At 58.6% G+C, this 15,644-nt stretch overlaps 2 protein-coding genes across 18 annotated transcripts in view; one reads left to right on the top strand and one right to left on the bottom strand.

Moving 5' to 3' along the window:
• The window catches only part of MAST3 (microtubule associated serine/threonine kinase 3), a 34,404-nt gene extending 23,722 nt beyond the window's left edge, over window positions 1–10,682 (bottom strand). For 2 of the 11 annotated variants that reach the window (XM_079114954.1, XM_079114948.1), the window contains exons 1-3: window positions 10,613–10,682; window positions 5,619–5,650; window positions 3,259–3,348 (exon numbers count right to left, since the gene is read on the bottom strand). In XM_079114954.1, coding sequence (XP_078971080.1) covers window positions 3,259–3,348; window positions 5,619–5,650; window positions 10,613–10,651 — 161 coding nt within the window. In that variant the 5' untranslated portion in view covers window positions 10,652–10,682. Of the gene's footprint in view, window positions 1–3,258; window positions 3,349–3,617; window positions 4,299–5,618; window positions 5,651–6,543; window positions 6,871–10,612 lie in introns of those variants that run through there. The other 9 variants (XM_079114947.1, XM_079114953.1, XM_079114949.1 and 6 more) reach the window with 7 other exon arrangements.
• Window positions 1–15,644, top strand: part of PDE4C (phosphodiesterase 4C) — a 187,969-nt gene that overhangs the window by 80,976 nt on the left and 91,349 nt on the right. The window lies entirely within an intron of this gene.

Genomic DNA, 15,644 nt, shown 5'->3' with positions numbered 1-15,644 from the left:
TGCCATGTCTGACATGGGGAACAGGGATGGTGGGGGACAGGGTAGGAAGGGACAGGAGGCCAGTGAGGGATAGCACCTGGGAGGGACCACTGGGGCTAGATTATGGCGGGGCCAGGAAGAGCGGGCCATGCATCTGGACCTGCTCTGAGAGCGAGAGGTAAGTCACTCAGGGGCTCCAGGTGCAGAGAGGGATGGGGGAGGCCACACCTGGCCAGAGCCTGACACAGGGGATAGGGTCTCCTGATCCTGGGGATGGAGCCACAGACTCCACATCATGTCGCTGCATCTGAGCCACTGGCCCCACCCAGGTGTGCAGGACACACCTCTGCATACACCTGGCACACAAGGCGCCCCTCGCCGCCAGCCACAGGGACTCCCAGCCACCCCACCGCCCTCACACTCACCCACTGCCCTGGCCTCCCCAGCAGCCGCTTCTCCAGCGCCCATCTGGCCTCAGTTCCCACCGCAGCGCAGGGCCCGCCTTGAAAGGCTGGTCTCTGGCCAGGCGCAGCAGCACGCCCCAGTCATCCCAGCTACTTGGGAGGCTGAGGCAGGAGGATCACAAGTTTGAGGCCAGCCTGGGCAACTTAGTGAGGTTCTGTCTCAAAATAAAAAAGAAAAATGGCTGGCGACATGGCTCCGTGGAAGAGCCCCGGGTTCTGTCCCCAGTAAATACATGGGTATAAAAGTCATGGGTATAAATGTCAGTCCTCAGGTGCCACCCCCTGCCCGGCAGACTGTGCCCCTCCTGGGCCACCCCCCACCATGGCTCCTGCTCCAAACAGAACAGCAGGGCTGAGCGAACCCCTCTGCAGGCTCAGCTCTCAACCCTGTTCCACTCTGTGACCTCAGCCTCTGCCTCCCTCTGCTCAGGTCAGGGACTGTGTCGACAGCAGAGCCCCCAGGGGGTTGGCAGACCTCAGCCTGACTGGCGGTTAGTCGGGCCACCCCAGACCTCTGCCCTCCCCTGGGGCCCCTGGCCTCTCCCCACCCCACATCCCTTAGGGCTCCCAGTGTCCCCGGGAGAAGCCCCCTTCCTCCAGCACTCAGCCTTCAAGGTCGGGGAGCGTCCCTCTGTGACGCTGCTCCTGCCTGGAATGGCCTCTTCATCCGCGAGGGTCAAACTCGCGTCTCTCTCAACACCACTTCTCGACCCCCACCATCACAGGAAGACACCCTTCCAGCGGTCTCCCATTCACCCATGCCACAAGCTTTAGGCTGAGCACCTGCTGTACACCAGGCCCTGCCCGAGGATCCGGCATAACCACAGCAAATTCAGGTCTGGACTTTGGGGGGCTCCCAAACCTCTGAGTGGAAAAAACAGCGTGACCACACAAGAAGATGGGCCAGCCACACTCCTGCTGGGCTCAGGGGCGAGAAACACAAGCCTAAGGGACAGACCAGGGTCTGGAGAGAAGCAGGCACGGCACAGTTTCCCACCTGAGAGTCTGATGGAGACCTGGCAGACAAAGAAAGGAAGGAACGGAGCTTTGGGCAGAGGGAAGCGATGCAAAGGTCCTGGCGCTGGACCAGCCCCCCTAGAGTGGAGTGAGCCGCGGGGAGACTATGAGAAGGAAACGGGACAGGGAGACCGGGACCAGGGCCTCCAGGATCTTGGGAGCTAAGGGGACAAATGAAGGTTTCTTCCTAGGGTGCATGGTGCGCAGGGAGGCAGGGACCCATTTCCTTGCATGGCCCAAGGTGATTTGGCTCTGCTGCCCTCTGGTGGTGAGTGAGGTTGGCCGGTGGCCTTCCCTGGACCCCACATTGCCTCCATTTCCTCCTGGTAACCCTGGTCAGCAGCCCAGCCCAGGGCTCTTCCCTCCCTTCCTGTCCTCACTGGGGTTGAGGCCAAGGACTCAGAATCCGATCTGGCCTGACACTGTCCCGGGGCGACCCTGGGCAATACGTCCTGCCTATTTTCTTCTCCACTCTGTGGGGTGACAGCAGTCCCTCCTCCCACGGGATGGGTCAACCTGCTCCACTGCCTACTGTCTTTTGTCCAAATGTTGCCCTACCTACCTCTGTGTCTCTGCAACATCTACTCCTGTCCCCAGAAGACCTTTTCCTCCCCCCAAACAATGATGGAGGCTTTAAGATTTTTCATCCTGCCTCAGGACCTTTGCATATCCAGTTCCTACTGCATTGTGCCAATTTTCCCCTAGATCTGTCCATGCCTGAGCTCCAACAGCAACTCCCCAAGAGTCTCCCACTTGACTGTGTCTTGTTTGCCCACTCCTTTGCTCACTGCCACCTCCTCATGCCAAAAGATAGCTCCCTGAAGGAAGGCCTTGTTTGCATTTAGGCCTTCAGCACCAGGCACACAGTAGGTGTCTAATAAGCACTTGCTGATTGATTGACAGTAACTTGCCCACCGCCGGGCATCCAGTGTGGGCTCCATGTTGTCCTCTCTTGTTAAACGCCTGTGGGAAGGCCAGGGGAGGTGGTGCACACCTGTAATCCCAACAAATTGGGAGGCTGAGGCAGGAGGATCTTGAGCTCAAAGCCAACAACTTAGCAACTTAGTGAGGCCCTAAGCAACTTAGTAAGACCCTGTCCTTAAATAAAGAAATTAAAAAGGAGTGGGATGTGGCTTCGTGGTTAAGCACCCCTGGGTATAGGGGCAAGACCCTGAGACCTGCCCAGTCTGCCCAGTCAGAGTGCTTCAAACTCTTGACAGACTCTGGCGTCATATCTGGCCATGATTCTTGGCCCCAAGACATACCATACAAATCAGAAGAATAAGCACCTCCTCTGGGCCTCAGTTTCCTCAGCTGGGAAATGGGGTTGAGAAGGGGACCTCCCTGCCAGGGTTGGGGAGGGAAGGCAGGACCTGGAACAGGGCTGGCCCTCAGGGGAGCTGAGCTGTTGTGCCTCCGCCACTTTGTCTGGTTCAGCTCCTGCACAGGCTCAGGCCTAGGGTGGGTGTGTGTGTATGCTCAGAGGGAGGAGATGGCCACGTAGGGCCCGAGGTCACTGCCCAGAGTGGCCCTGAGCAGCCTGGGAATCTAGCACCTGTCTGGGGGAAGTCCTTGGGCAACAGCTCAAGTCTGGCCTCGTGTGGCCACCTGTCAGGTGGAGGGCCTGCTGGCCAGGCCTGCAAATGGGATTTCCCATCCTGGCCCCAGCGCCCTGGCAGCACATGAAGAGGGGTAAACTGAGGCCGGGGAGGCGGCGTCGGCAGCTTGCGGTACCTCGGGGAGAGGGCTGGGTTCCAGCCTGCCAAGACCCTGGGGTGCCGGCAGCGCCGTCACTTACCTCCAGGGGTGCAGGCCCAGGGAGGGGCTGCAGGGGCTGCAGGGGCTGCTGGGGCTCAGCAGCGACGGGCTCTGGCTGCTCGGAGACAGACTGCAAAGGAAGAGGCCGGGGACGGTGAACCTGGCGGTTGCCCCTGCGTGTGGCCGGATCCGAAGACCAGACCAGGGCTGTGGCTGCCTGGCAAGACGGGGCCCAAGGCCCGGGATTCTGGGTTTCAGCGCAGGCCGGGGGGAGGGGCCGGACGGATGACCCGGGAAGGCTCCTCGGAGGCGGCGACACCAACCGAGACGCGGGGTGACTGGGAGGGAGGCTGTCATCGTGTCTCGCCGGGCCCCCTCCCCGCCCCGCTCCGCACTCACTCGAGGGTCAGCGCCGGGATGTGCAGCTTGTCCCTGCGGGACTTCATGCCGAGGCTGGCGCCGCGTCTACGCGGCCGGGTACCGACGCCCTCCTGGCGGCCCCCCAGCCCCGAGGGTGGCGCGATCGGACGCACGGACAGACACGGACGGAGGGACCGCACGCCTGGCGGGCGCGGCGGACCCGGCGCGGAGGCTGGGCCGCCGGGGGCGCGGGGGGCGGTTCTCTCCGCCTCGGGGCGGGGCTGGGAGCGCGGCACCTGCGCGCCAGCCGGGCCAGCAGGAGGGGTCGCGCGGCTGGGAGAAGGTGCGGTGGGCGCCGCCCCCTCGTCCGGAGGGCTCGGAGGCCGCGGGGTCCCCGCGTCCCCAGCCGCGCGGCCCCAGCGGAAGGGCGGTCACCGCCGCCTCAGCGGGCGCGATTGCCCCATCGCCCGCCCCCGCCCCTGCGTCCGGCCGGGCTCCGCCCTCGCCCGGCCCCGGGGAGTCCGGCACCCCGGATCCCCGCGCCCGCCCAGCCCCCGTCGCCGCGTCCCCCGCCCGCGCCACTGCTCTCAGCATCGCCGCGCAGACCCGAGGCCCGCGCGCACCTCCAGGCCGTAGCTTCGTGCGGCTGCCTCTGCTAGAAACCTCGGTCCCTGAATCCACATCCGAGCTCAGCACCACTGTCCCCTCCTCCGCCAAGCTGTCCCTGCACCGCCCCCCTCTGGCGCTCCCAGCCCAGCTGCCCCTCCCTCTCAGCCCCGACCGCACAGATCTGAGGAGGAGGGTCCCGCTCTGCGTCCCCTTGAGCCCTGGGTGGACCCGGTCAGGCACATGACAGGTGGCAGGGAGGGGGCAACTCCTCAGGGGGTCTATGGCGCCGTCCTGCCCCAGGGCCCTGGACTTTGCCCTCCGCGGTCGACACTGCCCACTACCCTGCCCCCAGCTTGGGCAAAGGCCAGGAACAGTGCCCGCCCTCCGGGCAATGTCTGAGTCCCGTCCCTACTGGGGCCCTGAGGCCCCTCCCCACCAGCTGCACCATCCCCACTCCAACAAGAGCAGATGGCCTAGGCGAGGGCGCCACTCTGACCCCATCCTCAGAACCTCCTCCTTTTTCTGTCTCCCCATCTCCCCTTCCCTCTCTCCGTTCAGCTTCGGGCCTCCCTGCTCTTGCTCCAATGCAAGCTGCTCTGCACCTCAGGACCTTTGCCCATGCTGTTAACCTCCACCTGGCCGTGCTATTCTTCCCAGAATTTCCTGGGCCACTCCTCCTCCTCTTCCAGATGTAGGCTCAAGGCCACCTCCTCCTAAAAGCCCCCAGATCTCAGGCTAGATCTTGGCCATCCCCCTCTGTCTCTTTCTCCGTTTAATTTCTTCCTAGCGCACATCACTTTCCCTCCCCACGAGCACGAGCTCCAGGGGCAGGTGTGCGATTCCCTTGTTTCTGGGAGCCCTGTGCCCCACACAGGAGCCAGCACGCAGTTGGTGCTCCAGAAATGTTTGTTGAGTGATTCCCATCCCCACTCAGGCGAAGGCTTCACCAAGAGGGTGGGCCACCTCACCTACCCCTCTCCCTCTGGGCTCTGTTTCTCCCACCTTAAGTGGGGCAAGATTGGAACCAACTGCTCTTGAGCTCTGGGATCCCAAACTGGCAACCTACAGGAATGCCGACGCCACCCTTAGGGAGACAACTTTCCACCTCAGTCTCTGAAAAGAGGCCAGCTGCGAGTCTGGGGAGGCGCCCAGGCTGCTTCCGGTGTGCTGCGCTGGCCTTCCATAGTCTGGACTCCAGATGCAGAGGAGGGTCCCGGTCCCAACTCGGCGCCCCCAAGCCCTGAGGCCAGACCCCCCAGCGCTCAGGTTCCTTATTTGCATCAAGGCCTTTTGCCTCCAGGTTGCTGGACAGCCTCCCACATGCTCAGGAAGCTCCATACACACCAGGGCAGGACCGAGGGGAGAAGCATTGTAGTCCAGGTCTGTGCCCAGGACAGGAGCCCACCCCACCACCATCCCAGATGAACTCACCCACGTCCTCGGCGTGGCAGGCTCAGCTCCTTCTGAAATGACAATAAAACGGGGCTTATCCCTAGGAAGACAAGCCCTTTGAACCCTGACCCTTTTTTAAAAATATTTTTTTAGTCATACATGGACACAATGCCTTTACTTTACTTATATGTGGTGCTGAGGATCAGACCCAGTGCCTCACGAGTGCTAGGCAAGCACTGTACCACTGAGCTGCAATCCAGCCTGAACCCTGACCCTGACCCAGCAGCACCCCCAAATCATCCCTTCAATTTTCCCTCTTGGCCAATGCCTCCTTTCTACTCATTCCACATACTGGGCTCAGACTTCTGCCTCAGGGCCTTTGCACCAGCCTCACCTTCCCTTTTAGAGCTCAACAAAGCAGCCTGCACCAACTCTGGGTGCCTTTACCATAGGCAGGCAGAAAGCCCTGAGCTGTGGTCCACTGTGACTCCAGAGTTCACCCTCAGAGGGCTCTTATCCAAGAGGATTTTTTTTTTTTTAAATTCTGTAAAAGCACAAATTCAGACTCTAGGGGCCTTCAGACCTGCCTCCAGTTCTAGCATGTTTCCTTCTGATGGTGTGAGTGCTTTGTGAGACTCAATTTTCCATCTGGAATTTGGAGACTACATTAGGAGGACTCTGGGGTCATATGATCAAGCATTATTTTTGTTGTTGTGTTTCGCGTTGAACTCAGCAAGGGCCTATGCGGAAGCTATCAATCCTGGTAAATCTGACTCCCTCTTACTGAGCGCCTACTATGCACCAGATGCAGGGCCGTTTTTTCTGGTTGGGAAACTGAGGCGCAGAGGGAAGCCAGCTGCCCACGTCTCTCCGGAGCGGGAGGTGGGAAACTGGGTCTCGGGACACCCCCCCCCCCAAACAAACACATTGGGGCGGCTGCTTGGGGACACACGACTATTTTTACCTTGGTGGGCTCCAGGCTGCCCACGTCCTGATGCGGGGTGTTCGCCATGGCAACCAATGACGTCATCGGCCCCCGCAGCCAATTGGAGGGGGCCGGAAATTGCCAGGCGCTGGACGACCCGGCTGGGAGGGGTTGGCAGGGTCTCCCACAGGGAACAGGAGGAGGCGTGGTGGGGTTTGGGTGGTCCCCCTCAGGCCCGCTCCCAGAAAACCGATTGGGAGAAGGATCTACCCCGTAGAGGTATCCCCGAACACCCCCGGGACAGCTCACAACCGTTCGAGCAAGCAGTCCCGGATCCAGGAGCCTTCGCCATCGCCAAGGGCATTAGGACCTCCTTTCTGTCCCCTCCGATCGCGGTGGGACCTCCTACCACCTCACCGCCCCCCGCACCCCGCCTGGCTTGCAACGGAAGGATCCGAACCCGGGGTTGCCAGCTGCCTGGCACCCCAAGTCAGCCTTTTCCTTCCAAAGCTCCTGTGGCTCCCAGGCCAGCCGCCTACTCCTGCACGGTGTGACCCCCGCCAAGCCACTTAGCCCCTCTGTGCCTCGGTTTTCTCATCTGAAAGAAAACTGAGGCGCAGTTTTGTCGAGTCTGGGGAAGAATCCAGAAGTAGCCAGTTAAGGCTCTGGCGCTGGGAGAAGAGACCCGACACCCCAGAACCCAGATGATGATTTCGTGACGGCGATGATAAGCGCCATCTCAGTTCCCTCCCAAACACACGAGGGTGCGAAGTGGCAGAGAGAACGGAGGGAAAGGCGCCAGCCCCCCAGGGCTCCGCAGGGAGTCGGACCCACGCAGCCTCTGCTGCGCCGCCCCCGACCCTCCGCTCCCGCACCGTCTGCTCTCCGCAGCCCTCTCCTCGCCGGCTGTTCCCCTACCGAATGGCTCCTGACAAATGCGGTTCCCACCGCGACCCTGGAACTGCCCTTTAAACGTATTATTTAGGGCGTCCGCTTGGCTGGGTGATGCTGCCCCCCAGCCTCGGTCCCACCCTGAGAATCCCCCAATTTGGAGGTGAGGGAGCAGGGCGCGGGCATCCCATACTGGAGGGACTAGGAGGGGCCAGAGGGAGAGGAGGGTTTGGAGGCATCCAGAGAGGGGACCCAAGGGCTTGCTGGAGCTGGGGATCTTGGATCGCGCGGGGTGTGCAAACAGCGCGTGCAAAGGGTGGCGGTGGGGATGGAGCCAGGAATGGAAAATCAGCAAGGATCTCGTGGCTCCAGCCGGAGGGCTTCCTGGAGGAGGAGAATCAGAGTCGCCTTGAAGGAGGGACGTTCCAGGGAATCTCCCAGCAGCAAGGGAGACAAAGTCCAGTTACAGGTCCTGGTCACCTTTTCTGTCCTGGGGATGCTCTATTTGGGGATCTGGAGTTTTGAAATTCTGTCGTGTGTGAAGCAAAGGAGCCGGCGTAAGTAATGGGAGCAGTAGCTGAGCTTAGCCCAAACCAGGAAGGAGCGGTCCGCTCCTGCCCTGACCCACTGCTCCCGAGCCAGGTCAGAAGCTGCCCTCACTGGGTCACCGTCTAAGTGGACAGGATGCCGCCCGCTGTTCTCTGAATTGGCCAGTCAGCGCCCGACTGGAGTCCACCGGGCTTCTCTGAGTTTTTATGAATTGATTCTTTGACCTTCAGCAATGTTGGGCCTCCTAGAAATCTGATTGGCTCGCATCAGCAGCCTGCCACCTGATTGGCTGGGATGTTACCTCCTGAACAGGGGTTCCAGGTAAGGAAGGAGATTGACGGGATCAAAGACCCAAGACACCTGCGCTCCTGCACTGTCATGGGCCACGTGGGTTAGAATCCCGTCTCTTTGGCCGCCTAGATGTTATTTTCCCTCTTTGAGTCTCAGTTTCCCCTTTTGAAAAATGCGACTAATAGCACGAACCACTCTAGCTTGGAAGAGAATTAAAGGCGTGAACAGCGCTTAGTCTGTTAATATGAACAGTTATTGCCATTTTATAATTATTATAATTTTCTCCCACTTTGGCCTTTATTTCAGTCCCCTTCCTGGCTTTTGTCCCTGCTCCCCATTGTCTCCAGAGAGTCTTTTCAGTCCCTAGATATGTCTGGGTCCTTCCCTGCTCCAGCACCTCCCATGGTTCCCCATTACCCTAGGGAGAAAGTCTAACCTCTTAAAAATCAGTGCTGCCCGCTCCCACCTCTGGTTCGGTTCTAGCGCTAAGAACTGACTCCTTGTTTACTTCCCCACACGGCAGTGTGGCTTCATACCTCTGGGCCTTTGCACATGCTGTGCTCTACCTGAATACCCTCAACATGTGCCCAGGCAATTCGTGCTGATCCCCCCACTTGCTGGGATGCAGGCCAGGCTCCTCTGTACGGGGAGCAGGACCTGCCTGGGTTCCAATCCTGACTGTCACCTGTCCTGGGAGAATGGGACCGTGGTTACTCTTCTCTGAGCCTCAGTTTCTCCTTTGGTAACTGCAGGACTTCTGCAGGAACGTCTGCCCCCCCATGGAACAGGTCCCACTGCCTGACGTCAGCAGCGCCCCCATTCTCCTACCCGGAGGCGGTTTCTCTATTTTAAGAGGCCGAGGGCGGGGCTGGCATCTAACTGGCGCTCCAGGCAGGGCCTGCCCCACCCCCACAACACCCCACTGCCGGCCAGTCCCACCCCGCCCCCTCCTTTCTGTCCAGGTCCCCCAGTCCTGTCTCTGGCCTTCTCCCCTCCCATCCTGCACCCCTCCTCTCCCTGCCCCAGGAGGGCAGTGTTTCTGACCTGCTCTGCTTCCTCCCTCCTTGCCCACCCACCAGGTGTCTTCTCCTTACCTTCTGCCAAGTTCCCAGGCCTGCAGCCTGGAGGACCAGGGACCTGCCTGCCCCTCTCCCACCCTGGCCTCGGCCCTCCACCCTCACACCACTTGATCTGTCCTCCCTAGGTTCCAGCTTTCCTCAGCGTTTTTCATTTCCCCAAATACCCTGCCACCCGCAGCTGCCTCTGCTGCCCCAGGTCACCCTTTCTATCCCCTGTGCCTGGAAGTCCCCCATCAGAGCTCACCACTCTGTGGGGTCAGCGCTGCTCAGGCATCTACCTCCCCTGCAGCTTATGTGGTCCAGAGGTTGTGGAATACCCTGCTGCCTTTCCAGAACTGGGCACACAGTAGGTGCTCAATAAATGTTGGTCTGGTAGATGATGGCCGCCAGATCCTCACCTGCAAATCTGGTATCTTCTTAACGGTTTGGTCTGAGCCCAGACAGCAAGAGCCACATCTAAATTCCCATTTTACAGATGGTATAAAGGGGGAAACTGAGGCTCAGAAAAGTCAAAAGAGTTGCCTTCTTGGGTCATGTCCCCCCAGGGTAGGTTCCAGCTTAGGGATCTGCTGTCCCAACAGCTCTGTTTTTACTTCTCAGTGACGCATCCTCCCAACATAAACATGGTGCCTGAAGCTTGGAAAGCAGGAATGTTATGGGGAACAGGGAAACTGAGTCCTGAGAACAGCCCCCCCCCCACTCTCCAGGTCGCACGAGTATTTGGCACACAGAGGACTGTGCCCAGAGGGAGCTGTTGAAGGGCGCCGGATGGAATCCCGGCTGGGCGAATGCTGCTTATTGACTTTCCCAGGCTAGATCTCAGTTTCCTGATCTGATAAATGGATGCCTGGACAGCCCAACCTCCCCGACAGGCTCTAGAAGTGACCTGAGGCTGGGGTACGGTGGCACAACCACGACCCAGGCAGGCACTAACGTGTACTAATGTCAGAAGTATGTCAGTAGTGACAGGATTTACACAACGATGAACATATGGTGAGCGCTCGGCTGTCGGACTGCTGTGGATCATATTATTATTGGAGCATCTGGTGGGGAGTGGCGGTCCCTCCGTCCCTTCCTTCCTCGCGATCTCCCGGACCCTCAGTTTCCCCATCTATCAAATGGGGCAGTCTCTTCCCATCAGGCAAAAAAGCACTTGGAGATGCAACCGGGCAAAGGGCGCGACCCGAGAGCGCCCCGCCCTCTGCCTCAGTTTCCCCGCGGTCCGCGGAGGCCCCGCCCCCGGCACCCACCCGGGTCCGCTCCACCTCGCCCTCCGCCCGCCCGCGCAAAGGCCTCACCTGGAGCCCGCGGCGCCGCAGGAGGCTCGACTCGTCCATGGCCAGCGAGTCCGAGCCGCCGGGCCCGCCCCCGGCCCCGCCCCGGCCCGCCAGGCCCCGCCCCCGGACTCTATTGGCCAGGTTGGTCAGCTGATGCGATCTGATCCCACCCCTCCCCGGGAAGCCCATCTGGAAGGACCCCGCCCCCACTGGGCTAGCGGGCCCCGCCCCTCCAGGCTCAGCTCAGTCGCAAAACACCAAAGTGAGTATTTTGTAATGAATCCTCCCAGAACTCAGTGAGCGTTATTCATTCCCATTTTGCAGATGGGAAACTGAGGCTCAAAGAGGTTAATCAATGGGCCCCAGGGCACACAGCAAGACTGGCAAGCGCAAAAATTAAGCCCCACTCCCCCAAACTCAGTAATAATATTCGGAATAATATTTTGCAATCATTTTTTAAAAATCGAAATGAAGATGTTCGTGATGAACAAAACATCGACATTTAAAAAACATTTTTTTTAGTTGTTGATGGACCTTTATTTTTATTTCTTTATAGGCGGTGCCTCACACATGCTAGGCCAGTGCTCTACCACTGAGCCACAACCCCAGCCCCCCAAACATTGACATTTTAAAGACAGGTGTTCTTGTACCACCCTGCCTCCCGACCTCGCCTACTCCTAGCCCTGGTTCCGACAAAACTCTACACAGATGGATGGCCACGTAGTTGCCGGTTTCTTTTTGAGGCCGGCTCCCTTTACTGAAGGCTGACCGAGCACCTGCCTACTGGCCTCAAGAGCATCAGCTTTCACAGGCAATTGATGAAAATTGTTCAGCCCCACTTTGCAGAAGGAGAAACCGAGGCTGGGAGAAACCCCATGTCCGTAGAGAACTCCCGCGTTCTCTTTCCCTGGGACCCACCGTCTCTGCAGCTCCGTTACCTGTGGCTCCCGGCACACCGGTCTCCCATTCAAACTGGACATTGGAGTGTATTTTCAGGTGGTAGGGGATCCTAGGAAGTGTCACTTGTCTCAAGAATGCTATAAGATTCCACCTCCTTATGGTGGCCTGACCGAGCATATAAAAATACAGGATGCCCGGGGAACGCTTAGTTTTCTCATACAATTGTAAAATTGACATACTTGCGCTGGGGGTATGTCTCAGGGGTAGTGATACACCCTTTGAAAATGGGCAATGCAATGACTTTTAGCATATTCATAGGGCTGCACAAACAACACCACCATCTGATCCCAGGACGCTTTCCCCAACCCCAGAAGAAACCCCAGTAGCTGCCACTCCCCATGCTCCGCCCCCAGCACTGGCTACTACCACCCATCAGCTTTCTCTCCCTCTCCCTCCCTCCCCCTCTCTATGGAGGCTTGAGCCCAGGGGTGCTTAACCACTGAGTCACCCCACCAGCCCTATTTTGTATTTTATTTAGAGACGGTCTCGCTGAGTTGCTTAGGGCCTCGCTAAGTTGCAGAGGCTGACTTTGAACTCTCCATCCTCCTGCCTCGGCCTCCCGAACCGTTGGGACACCCATCAGCTTTCTGTTCTGGAGATGGCGGTTCCTGGACACTTCATACCGACGCAGTCCGCAGATCACTGGTGGTCTTCTCTGTCTGTTTTCTCCCACTCACAATCATGTTTTCAAAATTCATCCACATTGTAGCAAACATCAGAACTTCATTCCTTTTTATGATCAAATGATAGTTGGTGGTGTGAATGGAGCACATTTGGTTTATATGCCATAAACAATTTTTTTCATTTTCTGGCTCTTGGGAACAGAGCTGCTATGAGGGCAGAGTGTAAGGTTTGGTGTGGCTGTACGCTTCTGTCCTCTTGGGCACACACCTCAGAGAGGGCTTTCTGGGTCGTATGTTAATCTATGTTTTAAATTTATGACAAAAGGCCAGACTGTTTTCCAAAGCGGCCACCCAGTTAAACTTGAATTTCAACAAACACTGAATAATTTTTTAGCATAACTATGTCCCCTTCAATAGCTGGGACATAGTTATGCTAAAAAATGATGTGCTGCAATTCTAGTTAAACTGGCTGTCCCATTTCATTTAGCAAAGGAGGACAAGTGAACTTCAGGTTGTGGCTGGCTTACCCCAAGTGACGGGAAGTTCATGTCCTCTAATGGACAGCTGCTCTGACTCTGGCAAGTTCTGTCTCCAAGTTCACCTTTAGTCCAGGCTGGGACGCACACCTGACCCCGAGCCTTTTACCTTTATCAGTCATGTGATTGGTTCGGTTCAAGGTGGGCTTGTAACCCAAACTCTCAGCCAATCACAGCATTTCTTGGGACTTTGGTTGGAGTCCTGGGGAAAGAGGTTCACTGAACCAGAGGTTGTTGGGGTGGGCAGTAAATGGGGACTTGCTGGAGGGAGTCCTTAGAGAGGTCCTAAATGCCCCTGCCTTACCTGGAGAATTCCCACCCAGTACTCTCTTCCAAATGACTTCTCAGGGGGAACAGGGAGTGTTCATTGATTGACTGATTGACCAAATGCAGTTTTTCCATGGTGAACACCCCAGTCTTTCAAAATCCTCTTCAAATTCTCTGTCTTACCGCAAGCATTTATTGAATGAACAAATACATTTTTCTTGTGAGTTTTACATATCCATCTGTTAGCATTCCAGTACTGTGACAAAATACCTGAGATAATCAACCTAAAATGAGGAAAGGTTTACTTTGACTCACCGTTTCAGAGGCTTCAGTCCGTGGTTGCTCTGGGCCTGTGGCAACAAATTACATGATGGTGGGAACAGGGGACAGGGATGCTTGTTCTCCTCATGGTGGCCAGGAAGCAAGGGAGTGCCAATATCTGGGGTCCCATAATCCCTTCAGGGCGTGCACCCAACGGTCTTTTTTCCACTGCATCCTGCCTCCTAAAGGTTCCAACCTGCCGGAGCCTTTAACACACAGGCTCCTGGGGGACGCTCCAGATCCAAACCAGAGCATCATCAAACTCTCCTCAAAGCCAGGTGTGGTGGCGCAACATGGCTCAGGAGGCTGAGGCAGGAGCCTCCAGTGGCTCAGGAGGCTGAGGCAGGAGGATCACGCGTTCAAAGCCAGCCTCAGCAACTTAGTGAGGCCCTAGGCAACGTACTGTACCAAGACCCTGTTTCTAAATAGGATAGAGGCCCTGTCTCTAAAAAAGGGCTGGGGTGTGGCTCAGTGGTTAAGTGTCCCTGGGCTTAGTTCCTGGTACCAGGCAACAAACAGCAAACAAAAACCTAAAACCAACCAACCAAACAGACAAACAAAAAAACTCCCCTCAAGTATTTTCATAGAGGGCCTCAGGGAGGGGGTTGTTGAGTGACTTTTTTTCTGGTAACCTGTGTGTTCTTTAAGACTCCTACTGTGAGCCTCTGAGCATTAGAAGGTCCTGCCTGAGTAGTGGAAGCCGTTCTTGTCGGCGATGATGCATTTGCTGATGAATGCACGGACTGTGTCCTCGCGAACTCCTACACAGCCTGCAACACCCTCTTTAGCTGCCCCTTAGGGACCTCGGGGTCTCTTGGCCACAGGGAGGGAAACTCTGCCCTCCTTGGGTTTAAGGCCACTTTCCCAAGAAGGCGGAAGCCGAGGGGGTGGAGACACTTTGTGGTTCTTCTTGTCATGATTTCTGGGCCCCTGTGACCTTTCTTTCTGGCTTCCCCTCCCTCCAGTCTGCCCGGCATCTGAAAGCGGAGCAGCGCTGGGAGCTTATGGCCAATGAGCTTCTCTGGCAGCTGGAAGGGGCCGCCGGGTGGGCAGGGGCAGGGGCAGGGGCAGAGGGGAGGCCCGAGTGGCTCCGTGTGGCCTCGACGAGGGTGGAAATGCCTCTTCACACGTGGCCGGGGTCGCCCTGCTCACAGCCCCCTGCCCGCCTCCAGCGTCACCTGCCCGCACGGAGCCCCAGACCCGCGATGGTGACCCTGCTGCTCCGAAAAGCGTCTGCTCCAGGGGAGGCCACCTGCCTCTGCGCCCAGGCGAGGCCCCGCCTCCGGGCGCCCCGCCCCCTCCGCACCCGCGACCGGGCTGGGACATCCGTGTCCCCTGTGTCCAGCTCTCTCCCTCCCCGCCTATCCAGCGGCCGGCTGCTCTGACTTTGGGGTGAGAAAAGGTGCTAGCAGGACAGAGGCCACTGGGGGGCACCAACGACAACGGCTAGTGTCCCTGGCTGGCCGGTGGGCGCCTGTCCCCAGGAGCGACCCGCCTTCTCCTGGCCCATTCCGCAGGGTGGGGGACGCGGCCGAGAGGGGCGGCCCGGGAGCTGCCGGGACCTCTCTCGTCACCTGCGGCCAGAGCCTGGTGCACCCAGCGCCCCTGGACTCGCTTTCCGCTCTGTGACCCGGGCAGGCCACAGGTCTGGGCACCAGCCAGGCCGCCATTCGCTCCATCCTTGTGCTTCCCGGGCTCGTCGCCCCTGTGTCTCTGGGTCTCTGTCTCTGTCCCTCCCCGCCCCTCCCCCCTTAGCCCGTGGCCAGTGAAGGCTGTTCCGCGCGGGGTCACGGGGTCGCCGTCCCCGCTGTGCCAGGTCCAGGACACTGCTTCTTTGTCCCGGAGATGCTGACCTCACCGCCTTTGGGACGCCTGACCCCAGCAGGCCCAGCTGCCCCGCGACGGGCTCTCAGGAGGAGCCGCCTGCCCAGGCCGCGCCCCCTCGCCTGGGCCTCGGTTTCCCCAGTGCCCCACCCAGGAAGGGCCTCTCGCGCTCCTCCGCCCGACCCGAGGACGCGCTTCCTTCAGGGGGTCACACAGCCTGACATCCACTATTTCAAAGAGAACGAGTCAGTGGTGTCCAGCTGATTCGCAGGGTCGTGCAAACACCGCTCCACCTGGTTCTAGAACATTCCCATGCCCCAAAGGAAACTGCATGCATCAGCCTCACTCTCTGCCCTACCAGCCTCCAGCCACCAACCTGCCTCCCGGCTCCGTGGACCTGCCTGTGGGGGACACTTCACATCAGGGGAGCCACATCCCCAGCCCTTTTTATTTTTCAGTTTGAGACAGGGTCTCCCTAAATTGCTGAGACTGGCCTCCCACTTGCAATCCTCCTGCCTCTGC

This window comes from Sciurus vulgaris (assembly GCF_902686455.1).
Source record: "Sciurus vulgaris genome assembly, chromosome: 16".
NCBI lineage: Eukaryota > Metazoa > Chordata > Mammalia > Rodentia > Sciuridae > Sciurus > Sciurus vulgaris.
This window is presented reverse-complemented; position numbering and strand designations above follow the sequence as displayed.